This window comes from Chanodichthys erythropterus, chromosome 3 (assembly GCF_024489055.1).
Source record: "Chanodichthys erythropterus isolate Z2021 chromosome 3, ASM2448905v1, whole genome shotgun sequence".
Lineage (NCBI taxonomy): Eukaryota > Metazoa > Chordata > Actinopteri > Cypriniformes > Xenocyprididae > Chanodichthys > Chanodichthys erythropterus.
Window position 1 is genome coordinate 38,139,507 of NC_090223.1, and position 22,845 is coordinate 38,162,351.

The 22,845-nt window shown below is 37.1% G+C and overlaps 2 gene segments (V, D, J or C); both read right to left on the reverse strand.

The window, feature by feature from the left end:
* Positions 1–17,009: 17,009 nt before the first annotated feature.
* Positions 17,010–20,903, reverse strand: LOC137004519 (immunoglobulin heavy variable 3-30-3-like). The segment is given in 2 exon segments: positions 17,010–17,341; positions 20,846–20,903. Coding segments are annotated over 2 exon segments (390 nt in total).
* Positions 20,904–21,312: 409 nt separating this feature from the next.
* Positions 21,313–21,823, reverse strand: LOC137004525 (immunoglobulin heavy variable 3-74-like). The segment is given in 2 exon segments: positions 21,313–21,644; positions 21,737–21,823. Coding segments are annotated over 2 exon segments (375 nt in total).
* Between the last annotated feature and the right edge of the window lie 1,022 nt (positions 21,824–22,845).

The following is a 22,845-nucleotide window of genomic DNA, read 5'->3' on the forward strand; positions in this document are numbered from 1 at the left end:
GGGTCTCTCACACAAAAGGCATAGTCTTATCCATTGCACCATCACCACCCCTTAATTACAAAGATGCATATGCTGTACTCACAAGGCCGACTGTCTCCCTGAGGTCCATGTCAGGACAGTCCAGCAGTGTTAGAACAGAAGCAGCAGTCTCTGGTGTTCCACCCCCCAGAATGTTGACAACTGCATTGCTAAGTCCTGACAGAGTGGGACCGCCGTGAATGAATGAATGTCCAATCATTCTACCAGCCATTAAGAACAAATCACTCTCAACAAGCACTGATGATGCTGAAGGGACAAGGTGATCCTTCTGACCGTCAAACAGTCTGGTCACGTTTGTGGTACCTGGGTAGAGACATTACAATATCTATTTAAAGTACTGTATGTAATGCACCAAATGTAAAATATCGAGGCAAATGGAGTTTAGTCATTTTTAGTCATCGCACTAATGACTGAGACTCTTGCATCATCCGTTTCCACCAGTCACAAATTATTCTCACAGTTTCTGGACTTTTGCATGTATTAAGTATAATGGTAACCCCTAGGGCACCAACCAGAAATGTGACAAATATGTTTAATGCACTGCTTGACGCATTAAAGCACAAGATTGTGTACTCACTTTTTTCATTGTGTGTAAAAAGCATAAAAATCCAAAACATGTTGACTTGAATTAGATGTAATGATTTAATACAAACCTAAATCCAGTTGAAACCCATTCTTGACTTTGTGCATAACTGATGAAAACAGGTAGCGGTTAACACCCTTGCCAATGGCAGCATCTCCTAAAATACAAAGCAAGTCTAAAGAAGGTAGTCTGCCATCAAGCTCTCTAAAACCAAATGCAGACATTGTGCAGCAAATTGTTTAATCTTGCAACTGTATTTGAAGACAGAATGGTAAAGAAATGTATGGCAGTAGTATGCATTGCAATTTAAACAAAATAATACCTTGAAGTCTGCACTTGAGAGGGGCAGCCCACTGAGGTCTTGCTACCTTGTAAAAGGTAATCAGTGTACTCTGCTGCTCATCTTCATCAGCCAGCACATCAACAGTCAGATGGAGAGTTGGTGAATTCTCACCCTGTTGGAGCAGTTCCTTGGTGAATGACTGAATTGCCATCCTGGGATCAGCTTCACTTTTCCACACTTCAATGAATTAAAATTCTGTTAATCCAAACAATCTTTGATCATATGTGGTAATCTGAACCTCAGAACCAAACTGACCAAAAGGCAAACAAGACTGGCTTTTGAAATGCACAGCACGCATGCGTTTTTCCTACTTTCAAATCCATTTGCCCAATATTAGGGATGGGGATCGATAACCGGTTATAAAAGGACCAAGATTTCTCAAAACACAAACATCAATGACGTCCGAGCTTATCGATACTGCAATCAAGACTAGTGGGTCCTATAATGTAACGTTATGTCTCAAGCGTAAAATCTGATGTAACTTGACAAGCAATAAATAAGAAAACTAATGTTTCTAATGATGGCACTGAAACGCGGTATAAAACGGGCCTGGGGATGTTTATCATCATGCTGCAGCCTCTGCAGCTCTCTGTCGGTGCCTACACACACACACACACACACACACACAGAGCCCTGCAGAGAGAGATGCCGCTCCATCACTGTGGAGATGGTGAAGTTAAGTTTGCTCCAAACTACTTGAGTTGACGACAGCTATGCTCGTTACTTTAAGTAGTGAAATAACACCTCTGCAAGTAAAAAGACAATACTTTATCAACCTGCTCTGTCCACAGTCTCACATCTTGAATGTTTTATACAACCACAGATAAAGTTAGCTTGGCATTAGCCAAATGTTACAAACAAGCTAAATAGAAAGCTGTCTGTCTGGAGCATAGACTGGTCGGTAGTCTTAAAATTTGGCACATTGTTAAATTCTGGCTGAGACAAACCAGCCGCTCCCCCTTCTACTAGGTAACGATGACTTTAGGCAGTGAATAACAGCAGAGAGGAGGAGGAAGAGGAAGGACTGATATATACTGATATCTGAGTTTTTCATTTTTTCGAAACTTTACTCAGTATTGTGAGGTAAGATATTTACTTTTTATAGTGACATTTCTGTTGTAAACATTCATGTTGCTGCTCTATAAACATTTAGTTAAAATTTAAATAATGAAGTCTAATCATATAATTTATAAAACAACTCAATATATAAAAATGTTATCACACATTGGAAATTTTCCTCATACCGTGCAGGCCTACCTCGTACACGTTGGATCTGGTCTTACCAAAAAACTGTCTCCAAATTATAGTAAAGTATCGATAGTGGTATTGTTAAAGACTCGGATCATTAAGCAGTTCCAATAAGGGTATCAATATCAATAAAAATGTATGATCCCTGTCCTTACCCAATACAAACATAAATAGCTAAACATTTATACAAAAAATACATTACCAAGAGGTAAGGTGAATATGTTATACTACACTACTAAGCATCATCTGGTCTGTCTTAATGAACACACACCTTCTGGACTTGAGGAACCTGCACCGTCTGGTCTTGAGGAACCTGCACCGTCTGGTCTTGAGGAACCTGCACCGTCTGGTCTTGAGGAACCTGCACCGTCTGGTCTTGAGGAACCTGCACCGTCTGGTCTTGAGGAACCTGCACCATCAGGTCTTGAGGAACCTGCACCGTCTGGTCTTGAGGAACCTGCTCCGTCTGGTCTTGAGGAACCTGCACCATCAGGTCTTGAGGAACCTGCACCGTCTGGTCTTGAGGAACCTGCTCCGTCTGGTCTTGAGGAACCTGCACCGTCAGGTCTTGAGGAACCTGCACTGTCTGACCCATCTATATCTTGTGCTAACCTGAAAGGAAAATGAGTAGAACCTGCTCAAAAGTGGTTGTAAAACTCTTAAAGTTGACATTATGGACATTCAATTAAGTAAAAAACATGTTCACAATGTGAATGGATTCTGGCACCGGTCAACTTAAAAACTGTTACTACAATACAGAGCTTGTCATACTGGTACTCTTTCTGGCAGTGTTGGTACTGTGCTAGACAATGTAAAAAGAAGATAGCTTCCAAAGCAAAATAAAATTTATGAGTGAGTTATCCATGAAGGGTTGTACTTATCAGTGTGCCCTTGAACGACCCACTTGAACAATTATTTCTTAAACAATAGTAAACTGTGCTTCTGTCTATGACCCATACCATGCTGTGTGTATTTGGATACAGGGCACATGAGACAATCATGGTGGTAGTGCTGTTCTAAACAGGCATTTATCTTACCCATCTGCACACACACTGGCATGAACTGGAAGAATTCCAACTGGATAATCATTGAGGCAAAAGGGACATGTCTGCAAGGACAGGAATTATAATTTCAAGTATTTCAAAATGAAAGACATGAAGACATGCATTAGGTATGTTGAACATTTAAATTACTTGTGTAGAAAACTAGAGAAGAAGTACCCCATCGCTATCTTCGGAGGTGTCTTCGTCACCCACCACAGTTACATTGTCCTCAATGTCCTGTAAGAATGTTTGTTTTCAATTAGCATGTGCTGAGAGGATTATTCCGAAAGTTTGATACTTTCTTCCTCAATATCATGAGCTGAAATTACACTAACCCTATCCACCACATTTGTAGACTGTAAGTCATTTGGCTTTTTTCCACTTGATTGTCATCAGACATCAACATTAATAATAATATGTTAAAGCCAATGTTGCAAACATCTCTTTAACATAACAGGTGACATGTGAGTGAAAGTATGAGTTAACTTAGTAATTTAAATCAACAAGGAACAACTTACCGTAGGCATTTCTGTCACACACTCATCCAAGTGGAGGGCCAGCAACTGAAGGGGCATGCTTGATCCACACTTTTTGCAGACTGAGCGGGGCATTTTAGAAAATTCCCTTGAATCAAGGGGCAAAGGTGTAGTATCCAGTTCTTCCTGAAGTGGAATAATGTACAACACATTTTTCCCACCGTTGGAGGCGGATTTCAGTTGTTTCCCTGTGTAACCCTCAGACTCAGGGGGGATCAATGACAGCTTCCGTTGGCCACTTCCTCCTTGTGTAAGAGTAAGATCATGTTAGATGTTGATCATATGTTGAAACACTTTACAATAAATAGTTCCAACCCCAAAATTCAATTGGATGACAGCCGTGGTATGTTACTGAAATCTGAATAGTAGCTTTGCTACAGTGTTTCCAACATTACTAACTGCACAGTCTGACATTTTGCAGATTAAATAAGTAATAAATAAGTAATAAAAAGTTACGTAGAAGCTAGAAAACACATAGTTTGTTGAACACCTTGATGAAGAAATACAATGTTGCAATTATGCTCTAGCAACTTAACTTTACCATCTTGATTGCTGCCCCCCAAAAAAAAGTATTGTTTAAAACACTACATGTATTGTATCTAAATTTATCCATGTATGTACTTACCTGTGGCCTTGTGGAACAGCCAACCCCCTGTTAAAGTCCGTAGTTTAGGGAACTCATCCTCTAGCAACTTAACCATCTAATCAGAAAAAAACATATTTATAGTTACAGTATACCAGCAGTCTCAAACTCTGGTCCCAGAGAGCTACTGTGTGTTTATATTGAGCCCCAGGAGAACACATCTGAGTTGGATATCAATGAACTAGCCTTTTCAATGAGTCATCTATACATAAACACAATGATTTTTTTTAATAGATTACTTAAACAATTCCTTTAAATAAACAATTAACCTAAAGAATAATTTATTGATTAAAAAGCTAAAGAGAATTTTTAATCACTCCATTAATGTAAGAATTGTTTGATGTAAAAAAAAAAAATCAATATTTGATTCAATCATCCTGAAAAAGAGACACAAAGGGTACATTAGAATAATGATAATATTAGCGTTTTTAAAAGTTAGTCCAGTTTCAAGTTATGATATTACTAATAATAACATTTGTAAGAGACAGGATTACTGAGATACACAGATTAATGTAATCACTGTGTGTCAACCCTTTGCCTGAACTGAATGATCAGTATTTTTATCTTTAAATGGAGTAATATATATATAGTATAATACATGTACTGATCGGGGACAACAGATGAAAAATAGCCTTCTGGCTAAATCTAAGATTTTTTTACACTGATGCAAGCAGAGATGTTAATGTGCACTGTCCATTTAAAAAAATTAATATTATGCAGAAAGAAAATCACTGGCAAATGTATTTTTTCAACAGGGTGGGGAAAAGACAATACCTGAAACCATTTAAAAACTGTAACAACAGTCGTTGGTTTAAGCAATTGTGTCACTCGTAAATGGCCAATAAAGTAAACAGAAAATATAAAACGGCTGAAAAGGGAAATTGGTGTGATGTTTCCATGACAACAGAGGTGCAGAACATTTAACTACTAACAGAAACAAGTTCCTTGTGTTGATAATTGTAGAATATTGTGCTCGTGTGATGACTGTAGACAGGATTTGTGCTGCTTAAAGTATTTGTGCAACGCAGTTTTGCTACTGTAATAAGTCATTTCCAATTTGCAGCTTACAGAGCACAACAAACTATTTTATTTTTGAGGAAGCTTAAGAAGGCCAAATTCCCATGCCAAGTTCTTGTCAGCTTTTACAGAAAGCATCCTGACATCCTGTGCACGGCCCAGGACCGGAGGGCTCTGCAGCGGGTGATTAAAAATGCTCAGAAGATCATTGGTACCCATCTCCCGAGCATCAGTGATATCGGTGAGGTTAGGTGCCTACGCAGAGCCAAAAGGATACTAAAGGACAGTACCCACCCAGCCACAGCCTGTTCACCCTGCTGCCTTCTGGGAAAAGATATAGAAGTTTCTGCTGCCACACCACCAGACTGCAGAGCAGCTTTTCCCCCCAGAAGCCATCAGACTCTTAAACTCAAATTCATCCTCAGCACTGCTCCAGTGATGATAGTTTATTTCTGTTACCATTTTTCATAATCGAATCTTTATTAATGTATATTGTCTGCTATGTAGCAGAAGGGAGTTACAAAACTCAATTTCAGTCTACAACTTGTTGTATTGTGACAATCAACCTACCTACCTACCGACCTACCTAGATTATTGGGTCTCTGTCTTTAATACTGTCAAACTTGAGACAATCATATGTGGATTTTTTTTAGCTGCATTTTAATGATCTGCAAATCTCTTAATAATCTGCACACACTCAATGCAGATGTGCGGAACTTCACTGTGACATGCCAATGCATGTAAATCAACGTATTTCCGTAATCGATGCTGTCCTTGAATCGCCCCAGCACATTGCAATTACATAAAATAGTTAACCCAGTATCACAATGGATTTCACCTCTTTGTGGTCCATGTCCTCTGGCATGGACACCTGTCTTTTCCCCAGGCCAGCCTGCATTAGTTGCAATTCAGCTGATCCCTTAGGGGTAAGTGATGAAGGGCCAGGGAGGACACACAGATTGTATGTGGCAAATTTAACCGATGTCCTTGGAGACGGTGCAAACCTCCTCTTCCCCTTGCTCTGCTCTCCCCTTCTGTTAAATAAAGCAGGAAATTGCCTACACAGAGATGAAAATTATAAATCTACAATTTGAAATATTATGACACGTGGACACATGAAATTGCCTACACTGCACTTTTACTGAGGTGCCCTGAAAAAAAAGCTAACTGTTTAATTCATGGTAAAAGACTGAGACAGTTTAGAAGGAGATGAGTACAAAAGTGTTACATGGTTTACCAAAAAATGATTTCTGTGTTCTTGTTTTAGTTAAAGCAGTGACTTTATTGAAACAGATAAATAATATATAAGCTTGAAAGATATAGACATATATATAGAAAACAATTTAGAAATATCCAATCTAAAGACATTGAGTTTAAAAAAAAGAAGAAATTATGTTTTGAATTCTATTACCTGGTCATTTCCCGCTGCACCCGGCTTTCCATGTTATTTCCATAATCATGACTCTGCAATTTAGGGGAGGGGGAAAAGGTTGTTGCTCTGGGTACACTTCCTGCTGGGCCCAGACTAGGAATAATGTTCAACAAATATCAATTATAGCTATATCAAGTTTAACTTTCAAAGATATCCATTTTTTAATTATTGCCAACGCTACACTAACAACCTGGTCATTGAACGCTGCATTCTCAACAATGTAGGAGGGTTGGGGGTTATTGTAAGGGGTGCAGTTCTTCTTGCCACCACAGCCTCTGATGTAGATGGTTCTGGCCTTGCTGCAGAGGAATCTTGAGTGGCAGTCATATTTTTAGTAATAAGGGATAAAAGATTGACCACTACTGCCTCCACATCCTTTAGTTCCTAGGATAAAAATAACATTCTCTGTTATGGTAGCAAGCAAATGCATTCATAATTTACCATAACACATTTTATTTAAAATCTGCCAATAACATTCATCCATGTGCTTTCCTTCATACTGATGCTAAAAGGATGGCAACTGAAGAGCATCCATGAATTAAAGGTTAAGGATGCATAGTCAGCTAGCTAGCTATATTGCTTTTCTTTTCTTAATACTTGTGTATGCATTGTTGGAGAACTGCCAACTACCATTGTTTTGTTTTTTTGTCTCATGACTGAAGATAATCTTCCAGCCATTTCCATATTTTACCAGCATTTGGCTGGTGCTAATTTTGCACCCTGTGTACAATATTATAACATGATAATACTATACTGTTGCTATAATATAACAATACAATAATATAATATGCAATACTGCAACAAACTCGATTAACTCTTCATCTTACACCTTTCAGCAACATGTTATTTATAATATTGTATTGTAGCTAGTATGCCACACCACCAGACTGCAGAGCAGCTTTCCCCCCAAGCTATCAGGCTACTAAACTGATTAATCCTAAGCACTGCTCCATTGATTATAGTTTATTTCTGGTGACCATTTTTTTATAATTGATTCTGTATTAATGTAAATTGTCTTGTGTTGTATACAAAACACAATTTCACTCTATAACGTGTTATTGTGACAGTAAACCTTTCTACTTACCTAGTATTCATAGGATTACCCTTTTGGCATAGTAACTGGATTTAATTACAACAAATAACCAGTATCATCCTTAACTTCTCAAGATTTCAAGAACCAAATTTAATGAAAATCTGTTTTAAATTCAGTGCTGCATCACCCAATACTAGAAGCTCCAACGTGGCGGGCGGCCGAAAAAGGTCAAATCCATCGCGCCCATCGATGTTAACGTTAACGTTACTTATAAAGGGTCGAACTTTTGACCGCATTGGTGGTTAGGTTGTCATGACAACAATGTCGAACACTCTTAAACGCTGATTGATTATTTGAGGTTAACATCACTGAGCTTACTAGCCTTATTAACGTTTAACGTTATCCATTGCACTGTAGGGTTAGCTAAACTTATTGCACGTATATTCAGCTAGGTTACAACAAGAGCATTTAAACAATAGCAGTTATACTCACTGGACTTTGGTTGGGAGTAGAGGTCATCTTAATTAAAGTATTAATAAAATAAAGTATTAAATAAAGTATTTATTACGCTATACGTGCGCAAGCTGCAGGAAGAGGCCTCCGCCATGGGCTAAAATCTAACGTTAAGTGTAAAAAAAAAACCGTTGGAGTGAACCAACTGAAGAGAGGGGGACAAGGGTCCATATCAATGTGCGGAATATGATATAGGCCTACTACTGTATCAAATATAAAAGCTTGACTGTGATGAAAATATGTTTCGTAATCTTTCGAATGTTAATTAGTTTATACAGTAATTTGTGATGTACAACTTTGGTAAAAAAAATAATAATAAAAAAAAAAAAAAAATATATATATATATATATATATATATATATATATATAAATAATATATAATTATTATTATTATTTTTTTCTCTTTCTGGACAGTCTGTATAACCACAGGCCGGTGCAGACTTGTTCTCCCTCTATCCAATGTGTCCTGGTTGACTGTTTCTGTAGGGGGGAATTTTTGTTTTGGAGTGGTGAAAAAAGTATTAACTTTCTTTAGACTACCTCAGTAAAAGTAGTACGACCAGACTGTGAAAACACTACATGACAAGCAAAAGTCCTGCATTGAAAACCTTACTTAAGTGAAAGTAGTAGTGACATTCACCTAAACTATGTAGAGTAAAAAGTCAAAATGCAGTATAACGATCCCATCAGCGTTTCTTAACCATGATGTTCCTGTATTAATGTTAAGGTGCATTAATGTGCATGTTGGATTTCAATGCTGTAGCCTAGATGTTTAAGGTTTAGCTCATTTTATATGCTTCCATCTATAGATAGATGGTTATATATCTATCTATATAGTGATATAGTGTGTAGGTAGTTGCCAGTGTGTGATGAGCATGCGTGGCACAACAGTGGGCAGCAACACAGTGACAGCTGAGGGAAAAGACTGTTTTGTCTGTAACTACTAACTGTAGTTTCTAGATTTCTGTAGATTTGTAAAACCTTTATTCTGTTAGTGAAAATACTATAGAGGGGAATATATATATACGATAAACCTGATCAAAAACCACTATGGCAAAAGCCCTCAAATATGGACTAGATTGCACCAGAGAGGTTTAAGATGCTGAATCGACATAAGACTGCAACGTCACTATCCATGCGATTTGATGGTAATACAATTAAAAACAATATGCTTGACGACAAAAAATGGCTATTTTGTGTGTGGATGTAATAAAGACACAAGTTTAAAATTCATAACAAATTTAATAACAAACTGGATAAAGCCATCAAGTTCTTAAAAGAACTCCAGCACAGAGAAACAAACAAAAAAACAAACACACACACACACACACACACACACACACAGCAGTTTGGCAGGTCTGGAAACAGATTGGGCCACCTCCGGTCCGGATTCTGCAGACAGAGGGGGGAAGACATGAGCACATAGCTTTCCAAAACACTAGCAGGTTGTTTACCAGACAAGACAACAGCGCAGCTCTGTGTTGATCAATAAAGAGTAAATGTGATGATACACAGGGCAACTTTTTGAGCAATGTTTCTGGGCAATGTTGCCATAAACGGTCAACCAGATGAGACACAGGGCCCACGACCAATCTAAATTATCCAGATAGCAATGTATTGTATTTTTTCAATGGGAAAGTGCCCAAGCAACAATCACTCGGCAAGATTGCCCAGCAACAATGCTTAAAAAGTTGCCCCATGTACCATCAACCAGCTGAATTGTCAGGCACTGATAATAACTGAAATGACAGCATGACTATGAGGGGTTGTTCTAGTTAACGTTAATGCTATGTTCAGTGTGTCATTAACTTACATATTTGCCATAAATGCTATGGGGACACAGTGCCGATACGTCCCCAGCGAACGTTTATTTTGTTGCTGTTGGCACAAAATGTGCAAGAACTGCCAACGTTAACTGTATGTGCTGTTGTTCTGTGCTGTAAACACAAGTTTGGTTATAGCCAGCTATAGCTAAAGCTAAATGATATTATTAGGCTAACGTTAGTTGGACAAGTTATGGCAGTGGTCACCAACCTTTTTAAGTCCAAGATCCCTGACCTCGATCTTTTTGAAAGACAAGATATACTTGATAGAAAAAGACAGCCCAGATTTAGTATTTTTGGCCAATGTAGATTATGATTTATTTATGTATTTATTTTACAAGGAAATTGGCTGATTCTGATACTGGTTGCAGGCATTTATTATTAATATTATTATAATAAACAAAAATACATAGCCATTTCAAATTAGAGGGAACCACTGCTTTTTAATCACAATCCAAACAAAGATGCTACGAACGTTGCATGAGCAGTTGTTTTTTTCTTTTTTTAACTGAATTAGATTTAATTTCAAGATTTAAAGCAAAAACAGAACGGTCTGACTTTATCTTTGTGAAATTATAAATGCTACACACACAAAAAGAGCAGGCTGAATGGGACGCAAATTCACTCTCTGGCAGCAGGTGGCGCTTATGGAGCAGCAGTGATATAGTGTTTCCTTGGTTACTGCTGTAAACAAAGCTATTCTAAGGAATACTTTAGCTACTTTATTCTGAGGAAAATAAAATGCCATTGGCATCGAAATCTTTCTGAAGACTGATCTCCTTTTAGAGATGCATTCATATAACCCCTCACCCACAATTCAATATTTATATTTTCCTCCTATATTTCGAGCAAGGTGAACAGTGAGCTGCTCTGCCGGCTACAGAATTTTCTCCTCTTCGTGTTTGTCTTCAGCGTCTCTGGCCTCTTGTGAACGGCCTTTTACAGACTCAGACATGATGTGGGCTAAGTTATTTACCTTTATCACTGCCCCAATAGCTCCCGAAAATAACAAAAAATAAATAAATTCAAAAATACAGTACAAAGACAGGAGAAATGTCATGTATACTCATATTTCTGTTATTTTTGCGAGCTACTTGAACAGTGATAAAGATCGACCACTGAGCTATAGGGCTAACTGGCTAACGCCAGGCTGTTGGTGAGCCGGTTTCTGGGCAGTTTTAACGACAGTGCATAACGTTAACGTACTGGGGTGCGATAAAGTTATTCTTTAAATGTCACACAGCTACTTAGTCGAGCGACCGCTTACCTGACAACCCATCTTGTGAGCGTCGGTCGGCCCGTCCTTTCCCAGCGCTGCCCAGGCTCTGTCCGCCTGTCAGCGCTGTGACACCGGTCCACCCATCAGTGTCAGCTCTTATTTTGAAAAGGGCTTATTGAGGGGGCGTGACATCACATTGAAGCAATACCCCTGATTGGCTGACTACACGTGTGGATCGTAGTCACACAACTCTGCGGAAAGATAGTGCCAAAAAGATCTGTAGACGTGTGGAGAGGGATCTGTGAATGCCCTGTGATCTGCAAACACAGATTCAACACTTGCATGCTGAGCTTTGCACAGAATGTGTAAGAATGTCTTTTTACAGTGGTTTGAAAATACAACTTAGACCGTGTTTGTTTGCAAATTGTGAGGAGGGCATTTGTAGATTTTTTAATGGAAAAAACAGCGAAATATCTGTGCCAAAATTCTGAAAACAAATGCAACACAATCTACAAACAAATAATGACCCTCGTGCGCAGACAAATCTCTTTGCATTCATTCAAATTCTGGTTGTTAAGTACAAGTCACTGATTTCTATGTGTGAATCATGAAGAGTCTGTTTGTGGATTTTTCATCTATTTGTAGATCTTGTTTTACATTTGCGGATCATGAGGAGTTTGTTTGCAGATTTGGAATCTATTTACAGATTGTGTTTTACATTTGCAGATTTTAAATTTATTTGTAGATCTTGTTTTGTGTTTACAAATTGTAATATGCATTTTTGACTCATAGTCTCTTCATTTTCAATGATTATGGCATTATTTTGTCACAACAGTGAAACAATAGTGCCAGAATTCTGAAAACAACTGTGACACAATCTACAAACAGAACATGATCTTCACCTGCAAACAAGTCACTTTACATTCATTCAAATTCTGGTTTTCAAGTACAAGTCACTGATTTCTATTTGTGAATCAGGATGTGTTTATTTGTGGATTTTTAATCTTTTTGTAGATCATGCTTTATATTTGTGGATCACAAAGAGTTTGTTTGAGGACTTTGTATCTATTTGTAGATCTTGTTTTACATTTGCGGATCATGAGGACTTTGTTTGCGGATTTTTTTTCTATTTGTAGATTGTGTTTTGTGTTTACAAGTTGTAATATCTATTTGTGACTTTTAGTCTGTCCATTTTCAATGGTTTTGGCATCAATTTACCCCCATATAGGTAATCCAAATTTTTATTCAATCCAAATTCTGCAAAATATTCACTTGAAGCAGAAATATATGAGATCCACTCGAGCCCTTTCCCTTCAGCCTGTCTTATCCATGAAATAACTGCATCACCAACTTCAGTCCCAGAGAAAGTACAGCTCAGTTTGTTCATTCCCAGTTTTGAGGACAACAGACTTAAACTCAGTCAGTGTCGGAGTTTTTGCACTTTATTAAAATAACAATAAGACCATGTCTACATCAGTCAGTTATGAAATAGTATTAAAAAAAGAAAGAAAAATGCATTTCTAAATCCTACTGCCCATACAAACATATTATGCTCATTAAAAACAGCTAATTCTGAGGACACTTTTCCCCATATTTCTTAAAAAAAAATAACAGATAAAACACTGAAAAAAGTTAAAAATGGAGTTTATAAAGCAGAAAGTACATTTTAATTTGCAAAGCCCATCCTCCAGCAGACTTTGCATCAATAAAATTTAAAATCCAACTCCAAACATGGTTTTATCTTAAGCAATATTTGTCAGTGCAGTACAACGATTCACTCTAAAACCTTTAGTTAATGGGAAATGTAATATTATAAAAGTTTTCCTATAAAGTAGAAATTTTTCATAAATAAATGTTGAGTCTGAATCAAATCCATTTAAATTAAATAAAAATTAAAAGCCAATTAGTCACACTGTATTTCAAGTCTGAATTTTTATAAAGCTGCTGCTGTTCTTTTATGAAATGTAAGTTTCTACAATGTAAGTTGCTACAGTATAAGAACTATATACAATGGTTGTCTGATTTGTTGAGCATGTAAACACATATTAGTCACACGTTTAAAGAAAAAGTGGCTTCAAAATGTATTAAAGCTGCAGTCCATAACTTTTTTTGGTTAAAAATTATCCAAAATAAATTTTTGAGCAAGTACATAACCAGCCAGTGCTCAAAACAATCTCCTTACCTTAGCCCGATTCACAACGGTAAGCTTGTGATAATGTTTTATAATAAATTGATACTGGTGGATTTCTGCGGGGAATTCGAGCATGCAGCAGTTTGTCTTTGCATCATTACGTCACGTCTGTAAACAGAAAGAAAGGAGTCCCAGCTAGATTATGCATATAGGATGCTAATGGTAGCGGATCATTTATAGCCTGTTCTCACAGCAGCTGCAATAATTACAGTTTTTTCCAATTGCTAACACACAATTTTTCAAACTAGTCTGGTTTTATCAAAACACTTAACACAATTCACAAAACCACACACCCAAACTGCAAAATACCTCATATATCCTGCAAAATGAAGCACTGCAACCGAAACTACACATAACATTATCAAAATCAAACTTTTGCATGAAATGGCACACACTTCATATTACCAGATTTTTGCCTAACCACCTACACACTGTTGGGCATAATGAAAAGCACCCCCATCTTTAGTATGCTTTGCCATAATACTAAAATATGTATCAGATTGTTCACATGCACAGAAATATTTGCAGATACACACACATGCTGTTGCAACATTTTTATTTTTTTTCCTTCACTACAGTAAACAAGTCAGTACAACATAAGCACAGCAGATATATTTACATGGGACTGAACAAAAATATTCTTACAAAAAACAGTAAACTGAAAAAGAAAATTTCTGAAAAAAAAAATATTACAGTAAAAAAAAGGCAAGAAAAATAATTAGGCAGCATCTTGCCGCACAGCCGGGTCTGGCCACAACGCCTCGTCAACATCACAGGCAATATCTTCCCTTGCCAGACATCGAGGGAAGAAGCGCCTTGAGTGCCTTATCCATCCCTGAATTGCACCCACATCAATCTCATCACATGCCTCTTCCATGGCCTGCACAAGAGGCATGCGCACAAAGGGCTGCCGGTCGTATACCTTCCACCGCCATGCCGAAAAGAATTCTTCTATGGGGTTCAGAAATGGTGAGTATGGTGGGAGGTATTGCACGAGAAATGTTGGGTGGTCAGCAAACCAGTTTTGGACTGGGGCTGCACGATGAAAGCTCACGTTGTCCCATACTACAACGTACCGGTTTCTTTGATGGTCTGCATCATTCATACGCTCTGGTGGTATGAGAATGTTGTGAAGTCTGTCCAGAAATGTGAGAATATGGGCTGTGTTGTATGGTCCAAGTTTGGCATGACGGTGGAGGACACCATGCATATTGGAGATGGCAGCGCACATTGTGATGTTCCCACCACGTTGGCCAGGAACATCTATAATGGCTCTGTGGCCAATGAGGTTTCTCCCTCTTCTTCTGGTCTTTGCTAGGTTGAACCCAGCCTCATCTATAAAGATGAACTCATGTGGGATTGCATGAGCATCCATTTCCAGTACTCCCTGAAAACAAAGAACAAAAATCACTCAATATGGTGTTATCCAGTACACTGGGAAACAATGTTGTGTGTAGTGTACTGCAGTCAATATAGTACTTACATCCACATATGCTCGTCTGAACTCTTTGTTTCTTTGAGAGTTTCTCTCAAACGGCACCTTATAAAGTGGTTTCATTCTGATTTGGTTTCGCTTGAGAATGCGAGCCAATGTGGACAGACTAACTCGTTGAATGTTGTTGAATAAGGTGTTGTCTTGGATGATGTGGCTTTGAATTTCTCGTAATCTGATTTCATTATTTTCCAAAACCAAGTTTACAATGGCAGCTTCCTGTACCCCGGTGAACATTTGGCCCCTTCCTCCACCATGGTGTCGTCTCGCAGTCCTTTAGAAAAAATAAAATAAAAATATATATAGGGCTTGGACAATGCAGCCTAAATATTTTCCCCCACAGTAGAGTACATTGTACAGGAAACTTGTACAGTTCATGAATGGCTGATGTCATACACTAAGTAAACAGGTTACACCCAACTGATACACTATGACATGGGGTATACTACATGTGTACTACATGAAATTTTGGTTACATACCTGTTCTCCAGTCTAAAGGTCCGGATGACAGAGGCGACAGTAAAACGGCTCAAGTTTGGCTGCACTCTCTGTCCAGCCTCACGCATTGTCAACCCATGGTTGATGACATGATCTACTAAGGTTGTTCTGATTTCATTTGAAAGTGTTTGTCTTCTTTGGCCATGAACTCCTCTACCTGCTCTACCCCTACCTCTCACTCTTCCTCCCCCTCTTATTCTCAACCTTCCTCTTCCTCTTCCTCTTTCTGCAATGTCTTCCATTGTTGTTGTAAAAAAAAAAGGTTCTCACCTGTGGTCTTTTCATAGTGCTTACATCCTGATTGAAGTGTTAACAATTAACCACTGAGGTGTTTGGCCAGGTGGCACATGTAATTGGCCAATTAGCTCATGTAGTGTCATTTTGAATGGCAGTGTTTTGAAATAGCAAACATGTGACTTTATGTCAGATTGTTGTGTCTTATGCAGAGAACTGTATTTAGTGAATTTAAAAAGTGCTATTTTGAAATGCAAAATGTGTGTAAAACAGAAAAGGTGTTTAGACTTTTGGAGACTTGAGAAGAAGTTTTGCTCTCTGTGTGTCAGTTTAAATAATTGTGCTGTGCCTGTCATTTTAGTGTGTTAGCAATTGGAAAAAACTGTAAACTTAATTTGATGGTGTATTGTAATCCAGAAAGGCCCAAATGACAATCATCAGTGACAACTGGAGATTCACAGTCAAAAAGCAAAAGACTTCGGACTGTGGAGTGGCTACAGAAATTGAAATCTACAGTAATGCTAATACACACTAAATACACATAGTCACGCAGTGCTGATGTTGTTAACATTAACAATTTGAGAACAAAGTATGACAACATTAATAATTAGCATGGTTTGATGTGATATGAGCTAAGCGATCGTTAGATTGAATCATCACTGGCAGCACTATTTATTGTGGGCCTAATGCTTTTCCTTCAGTTGGTCAGAACAAAAGTGGCAGACATGTTACTTGTTCAGATGACATTTTCCAGTGCAAATTTACTTTTGTCATACTTCAAGACTACACTCTGTGAAGTACAGTATCCACAGCATTGTGACTGACAGCAAACATTATATTCATGTGGTGACTAAGAGGCAAATCAAAAAAAGGAAAATCCTGAGGGAAATCTTGAAAATGATAATTCTATTTATGACTAGCTACAAACTCTTCAGTTGAATTTAATTTATTTGGCCATTTATTTAACAGACAATATCCCATTCATGGGCACCTTTTTGATTATGGAAGCTGTTTATGAGGAAATGTTGCAGGAAATGTAAGCATTAAACAATTAATATTTTGAATCTTGAAGATGTTTGCAGTAAATTTGCTTCAGTGATTTCATGCATGAATAGTTTTTGTTCAGCCCTGCAGTCTTTTGTGTAACTGTGAGTCTCTTGCACAGTAATAAACAGCTGTGTCTTCAGTCTTCAGGCTTTTCACCTCTAAATACAGCATGTTTTTGCTGGTGTCTTTGGTCACTGAGAACTGGCCTTGTAGAGACTGAGCATAATATGCAGTTGTGCCAGTATCTATAAACCCAATCCACTCCAGTCCTCTCCCTGGTTTCTGACGGATCCAGTGCATCCAGTAGCTGCTCATTGAGATTCCAGACACACTGCAGGACAGAGTCACTGATTCTCCTGGTCTTTTCACCACAGAATCTGAGGAGGTCAAAGACTGACCACTAACAGCTGAAAAACAGAGAAAATTAACGTTAGTTTAGTTAGAACAGTGCACCTTTAACTGAGAAGAATTTGAGAGTTTCTCACATGAAATAATCAACAGCAGAACTCCATACAGTAGCATTTCCATTATCACCCCAAAACTGTAAAATATTAATTCAATATTCAGTTGCACTGCAGCTGCAGGACACAAACACTGACTGAGAATTTGGTTTTATAGCAAATACTTTTAGAGATTGTTACACTGACCCTCCCTAAATCATGTAATTTGCATACAAAGGCAAAACTGTGGTAAAACTGAACTGAAAAAATGGATTCAAATATTCTTGACTGATTTCTGATTGATTTGATACAATATTATTATTAAATTTTCTTTGAATCTAAATCATTTTCAGGAAGCTTACTGACATACGAGATGTCACCATTTTGGTGTCCACATCAAATTAAATTTACAAAAGTCATTTTATGTACATAAAAAACGTTAAATACAAGCAGTGTGTCTACTTTCATATTTCAAATAACTTTTGAGAAAATAAAATGTCAACATATGGGGGAAATAATGTTCCAAATGTAAATTTGTAAAATTGTCATTCAGCGTTATGTCCGGACTTTGATTTTACCATTACATCTTTAAATAAATATATAAAATACCAATTTAAAAAAAATATATTTGTGTTCTCTGCATTTTCAAATAAGTGTTGTCTGTCACATATTAAAATGACTGTCTTATTGTTTTTTAAGTATTTAAATAACCAGGGGATTTAGTTTGTCACAGGTCATTCAGTGTAACAGGATCAAGAAGCCATTCTGAAATCAAATAAAAAACAGATCGTCATTCAACAGTCTGTGACCTCATTAAGACCATGTGGTGCTGCAGAAAAGTGAGTTTATTCCTCTTAAATATTTGATAATTCCAGCTTTTCATGGTGTGGGAGCCTAAGGTACAAAAACACATGTCATTCAGTGAAATGCCAAACAAACAAACAAACAAACAAAACATATTGTTAGATTAAAAAAAAAAAAATAAGCAGATGTTGTGAATAATTGTGATTAACTTAGGTGTTTATAGGTGGCTAGTTGATGGCCTGCAATATAATCTGAAGTAGAAGTTTCGTCATTCACGGTAATGTTTTCTTCATTCAGTGTAACATAAAGTCTCTGTTGCACCACAGTATCATCCATTACACTAAATGACAGTATCACTGTATAAATAACAATTTTAGCATCTTATTTTACAGATAAATTAGGTATGTTTAGCACTGACAAAATTGTGTTAAACTGAATAAATATTAATATTTTAGCATTTTTGTATTGTTTCATTTGTTATTGATTAACAAAAGCTAATAAACCAAGAACAATAATTACAAAGATTGTCTGTCAATGGTTTTACCGCACATCAGCTGGGGAAAAAAAATGCTCTGAAACAGATTCTAACTATTGTTTCTCTGTGCCGTTATCGTTATAGTTGCGGTGTATCATTATAGTTATCATACTTGGTTTGAACAGGCCTTTAGCAAGGAAAAGAGAAAGATATTCAGGACTGCGGTTGTCAGAATAATATCTTATCAATATTTCTGAACAGAGAGTTCCCCTTCACAACGGTATGTCACAAGTTCAAAAGAGACCTGGATTATTCACCCAAAATATTCATCCTGATAACGTTATTTATGTTGGCACACAAAGTATAAACGTAGCTGCATGCTGTAATTTTTGGGGCAAAACCAAGTGACAAGCTAAGCAAGCATGGCAGGAGCAACAGAATAGTTGAATAAAATGCTTTTTATTTCTCAACATCTGCTTCTGCTGTCATTTAATATTAAATTATATTAAAGGAATATTATTAAAACTAATTTAATGAGACAGACTTAATACTAAAAACATTGCAATGGGAACAATTACAATATAATCTCCCTTTTGGCAAAACATCATTCAGAAGTAATGGAAATATTTATGTAAAAATGAAACAATAAACTTAAAAAAAATATAAAAGAATATGGGTAACACTTTACAATAAGGTTGTATTAGTTAACATTAGTTAACTAACCATGAACAAAACCTCTGTTCAGCATTAGTTAATGTTTGTTAACATTAGCTCACCCATGTATTAATGCATCTATTCATGTTAACAGCGCAAGTAGTTAACATTAGTTAATGCATTAGATAACATGAACTAATAATGAACAATGCCTCTTATTTAGCCTTAATGTTTTAAGGTTAACTTACTGTACTTACATTAGTTTATGTAGCATTAATGGAATGGAATTATTAATGGAATTTGTGAACCTTATTGTAAAGTGTACACTATTTCAACATTAACTGATGTGTTACTGACATTTGTTGACCCTTTATTAACATGACTTACCATTAACAAAGCATTTATTAATGGAATGAACAGGAAACAAATATATGAACCCTAACTGCCTGAATCACCAAGTTCAAGGTTCCCCTATCTGATGTGGAAGAGACAGAGTCAGGATCACGGTATCATTGGATCTTACCTTATCCAGTGTTTTACACTCCCTGTAGGGGAGTCTACACAGATGTGCCACTTTCGTGTCCTATGCTAAAAAGATATGTGAGTATGATGTATGTGATATGTGAGTCTGGATTTGAATTACTGTTGGAGCACATCTGATCTCTTCTGGAAGCTGGTTCCAGCTGTGGCTGGCGTAACAGCTAAAAGCAGACTCTCCTTGTTTAGAGCGAACCCTTGATTTTTCTAACTGATGTGATCCTATTGATCTGAGTGATCTGTTAGGTTTATATTAAATGAGCATATCTGCAATGTATTGAGGTCCTAGGCCATTGAGCGATTTATAAACAAGAAACAGTACTTTAAAATCAATTCTAAATGCAACTGGAAGCCAGTGCAAGGACCTGAGGACTGGTGTGATGTTCACGTTTTCTGGTTCTGCTCAGAATCCTGGCAGCAGCGTTCTGTACGAGCTGCAGCTGTCTTATGGTCTTTTTGGGAAGGCCAGTGAGGAGTCCATTACAATAATCCACCCTGCTGGTGATGAAAGCATGCACAAGTTTCTCTAAGTCTTGTCTGGAAACAAAGCATCTAATTCTTGCAATATTTTTCAGATGATAGTATGCTGATTTAGTTATTGCTTTGACATGACTACTGAAACTAAGGTCTGATTCCAAAATAACACCAAGATTCCTGACTTGATTTTTAGTTTAGACCCATAGAGTGAAGGTATTTGTTCACTTTGAGAACTTCATCTTTGTTTCCAAATGCAATGACTTCAGTTTTGTCTTTGTTTAACTGAAGGAAGTTTAGGCACATCCAATTTTTAATTTCATCAGTGCATTGGCTCAGGGAGTCAATGGGGCTGTAGTCATTAGGTGACAGGGCTAGGTATCCAAGTGTCTTCTACGTAGCTATGGTATGCAATTTGTTTCTTTCTCATTATTTGGCTCAGTGGAAGCATATACTGTATAGGTTGAACAGTAGCAGTTCACATGAATAAGTCTGATTGTCAACAGGTTTTCAAAAGCCCTTCTTACATTCTGTGAGAGCAAACATGACGATAAAACCCAGTTTAGACACAATATCCGTTGCCATGTTATGAAAAGAGGAACCTGATGCAGGAAAGTCAAACAAGTTTTGTGTCTGTATGTGAATAGAGTGGGGGCTTTTAAAAGGGACAAGAAGAAGGTTTGCATAGACTGCCCTTTACATTTACATTTTCTGTGTCCTTATTAACCTCCATGTATGCCTTTCAATGTATTTTTATTTTTATTTAATAGTTCAGGTAGCTAATTATGAAAAAAAAAAAAAAGGCAAACACGATCACTTTGTCTGCATGAATTCAATATGCTTATAATGCTTGTAGTTCATTAAGAAAGACCTCAATAAAGAAGTATGTTACAGATTTAAAACCATATTTTAATAAAGTAAAAATCATTGAAGCTTGTTATTTTTTAGGGAAAATTGCTCTTGGGCCATCAGAGATCACATGAATAGTTTTTGTTCAGCCCTGCAGTCTTTTGTGTAACGGTGACTGTCTTGCACAGTAATAAACAGCTGTGTCTTCAGTCTTCAGGCTTTTCACCTCTAAATACAGCATGTTTTTGCTGGTGTCTTTGGTGATGGAGAACTGGCCCTGTAGAGACTGAGCAAAAATAGTGCCAGTGCCACCGTCAATACGGCCGATCCACTCCAGTCCTCTCCCTGGTTTCTGACGGATCCAGTGCATCCACCAGCTGCTCATTGAGAATCCAGACACACTGCAGGACAGAGTCACTGATTCTCCTGGTCTTTTCACCACAGAATCTGAGGAGGTCAAAGACTGACCACTAACACCTGAAATATAGAGAAAAAATAATGTCAGATGGATTACAGTAATAGAACAGTGAGATCACAGTAATAATTCAGAACAAATGGGAGTTTCTTACGTAAAATAATCATCAGCAGAACAACATACTGTAGCATTTCCATTGTCTCAACTGCCAGTAAACAACAAGTTACACAGAAAAAAAGTGTACACAGCAGCTGATTTAGATGGTTAGTCATTGGACAGTTTATAAAACAATCCTCTGGGAGTGAGGGAGATCCGCCCTCCAGAATAGTTTGCATATTAAGATTTTTTTTTGAGGGTTTAGAGCCATATGTGGACAGACCTCCGAAATACAGTTTAACAGCACTGAGGGTGATAAAAAATACAACATAAAAAATGTAATCATAATTTGTTGTTATATTACAAGAAACAAAGTTGAAATACAGATGACAACAGATAACAACCTCTTTGCAGCGTGCTTATGTGTTCACGCTTGAGCTTGAACTAAGAGTATTTTTTTTTTTTTTTTTTAATCACACATATGGTCTTCATATTAGATGTTAAAATGTTAATATCTAACATCTAATCTAGGGTTTATGATTTCACAGCATGCTTAGTGGCATTTTGCTTTGGTGACTTTATTCATTTTTATATCTTTTTTGTTTGTTTGTTTGTTTGTTTGTTCGTTTGACTGCAGTGTCTTAAATTTTCAGACTGCACATCTGAAGATACAGCTGATTCTTGCTATTATCTCTTGAGGTCTTAAATTTGTGCAGAATGGGAGAAGTGGAGGTATTTTTTTGTGGACTGTGATGAGAAAATAATTACATGCCACCGGTTCAAATATAAAGAGAAAGACGGACCCTCTGTACTACTGCACATAGATCACTGGAATATTCTAATAATATTTTGGGACTGTAAAGTCCTGTTTCATTTTTATACTTGCATTACTTGAAATATACTTCATCAACATGCTCCTTCATCATCTCATCAGATTATGCATTATATTTGGATGTTCTTCTAGTTTGCATATTTTTTAAAACATGTTTCCTATTGTAACAAAACTTACAAAATATAGGAAAGTGGCCAATGAAGCTGAAGAGAATCTAAGAGAGCAACTCTTGGGATGTACAGTACAGTCCAAATGTTTGGAACCACTAAGATTTTTAATGTTTTTAAAAGAAGTTTCGTCTGCTCACCAAGGCTACATTTATTTAATTAAAAATA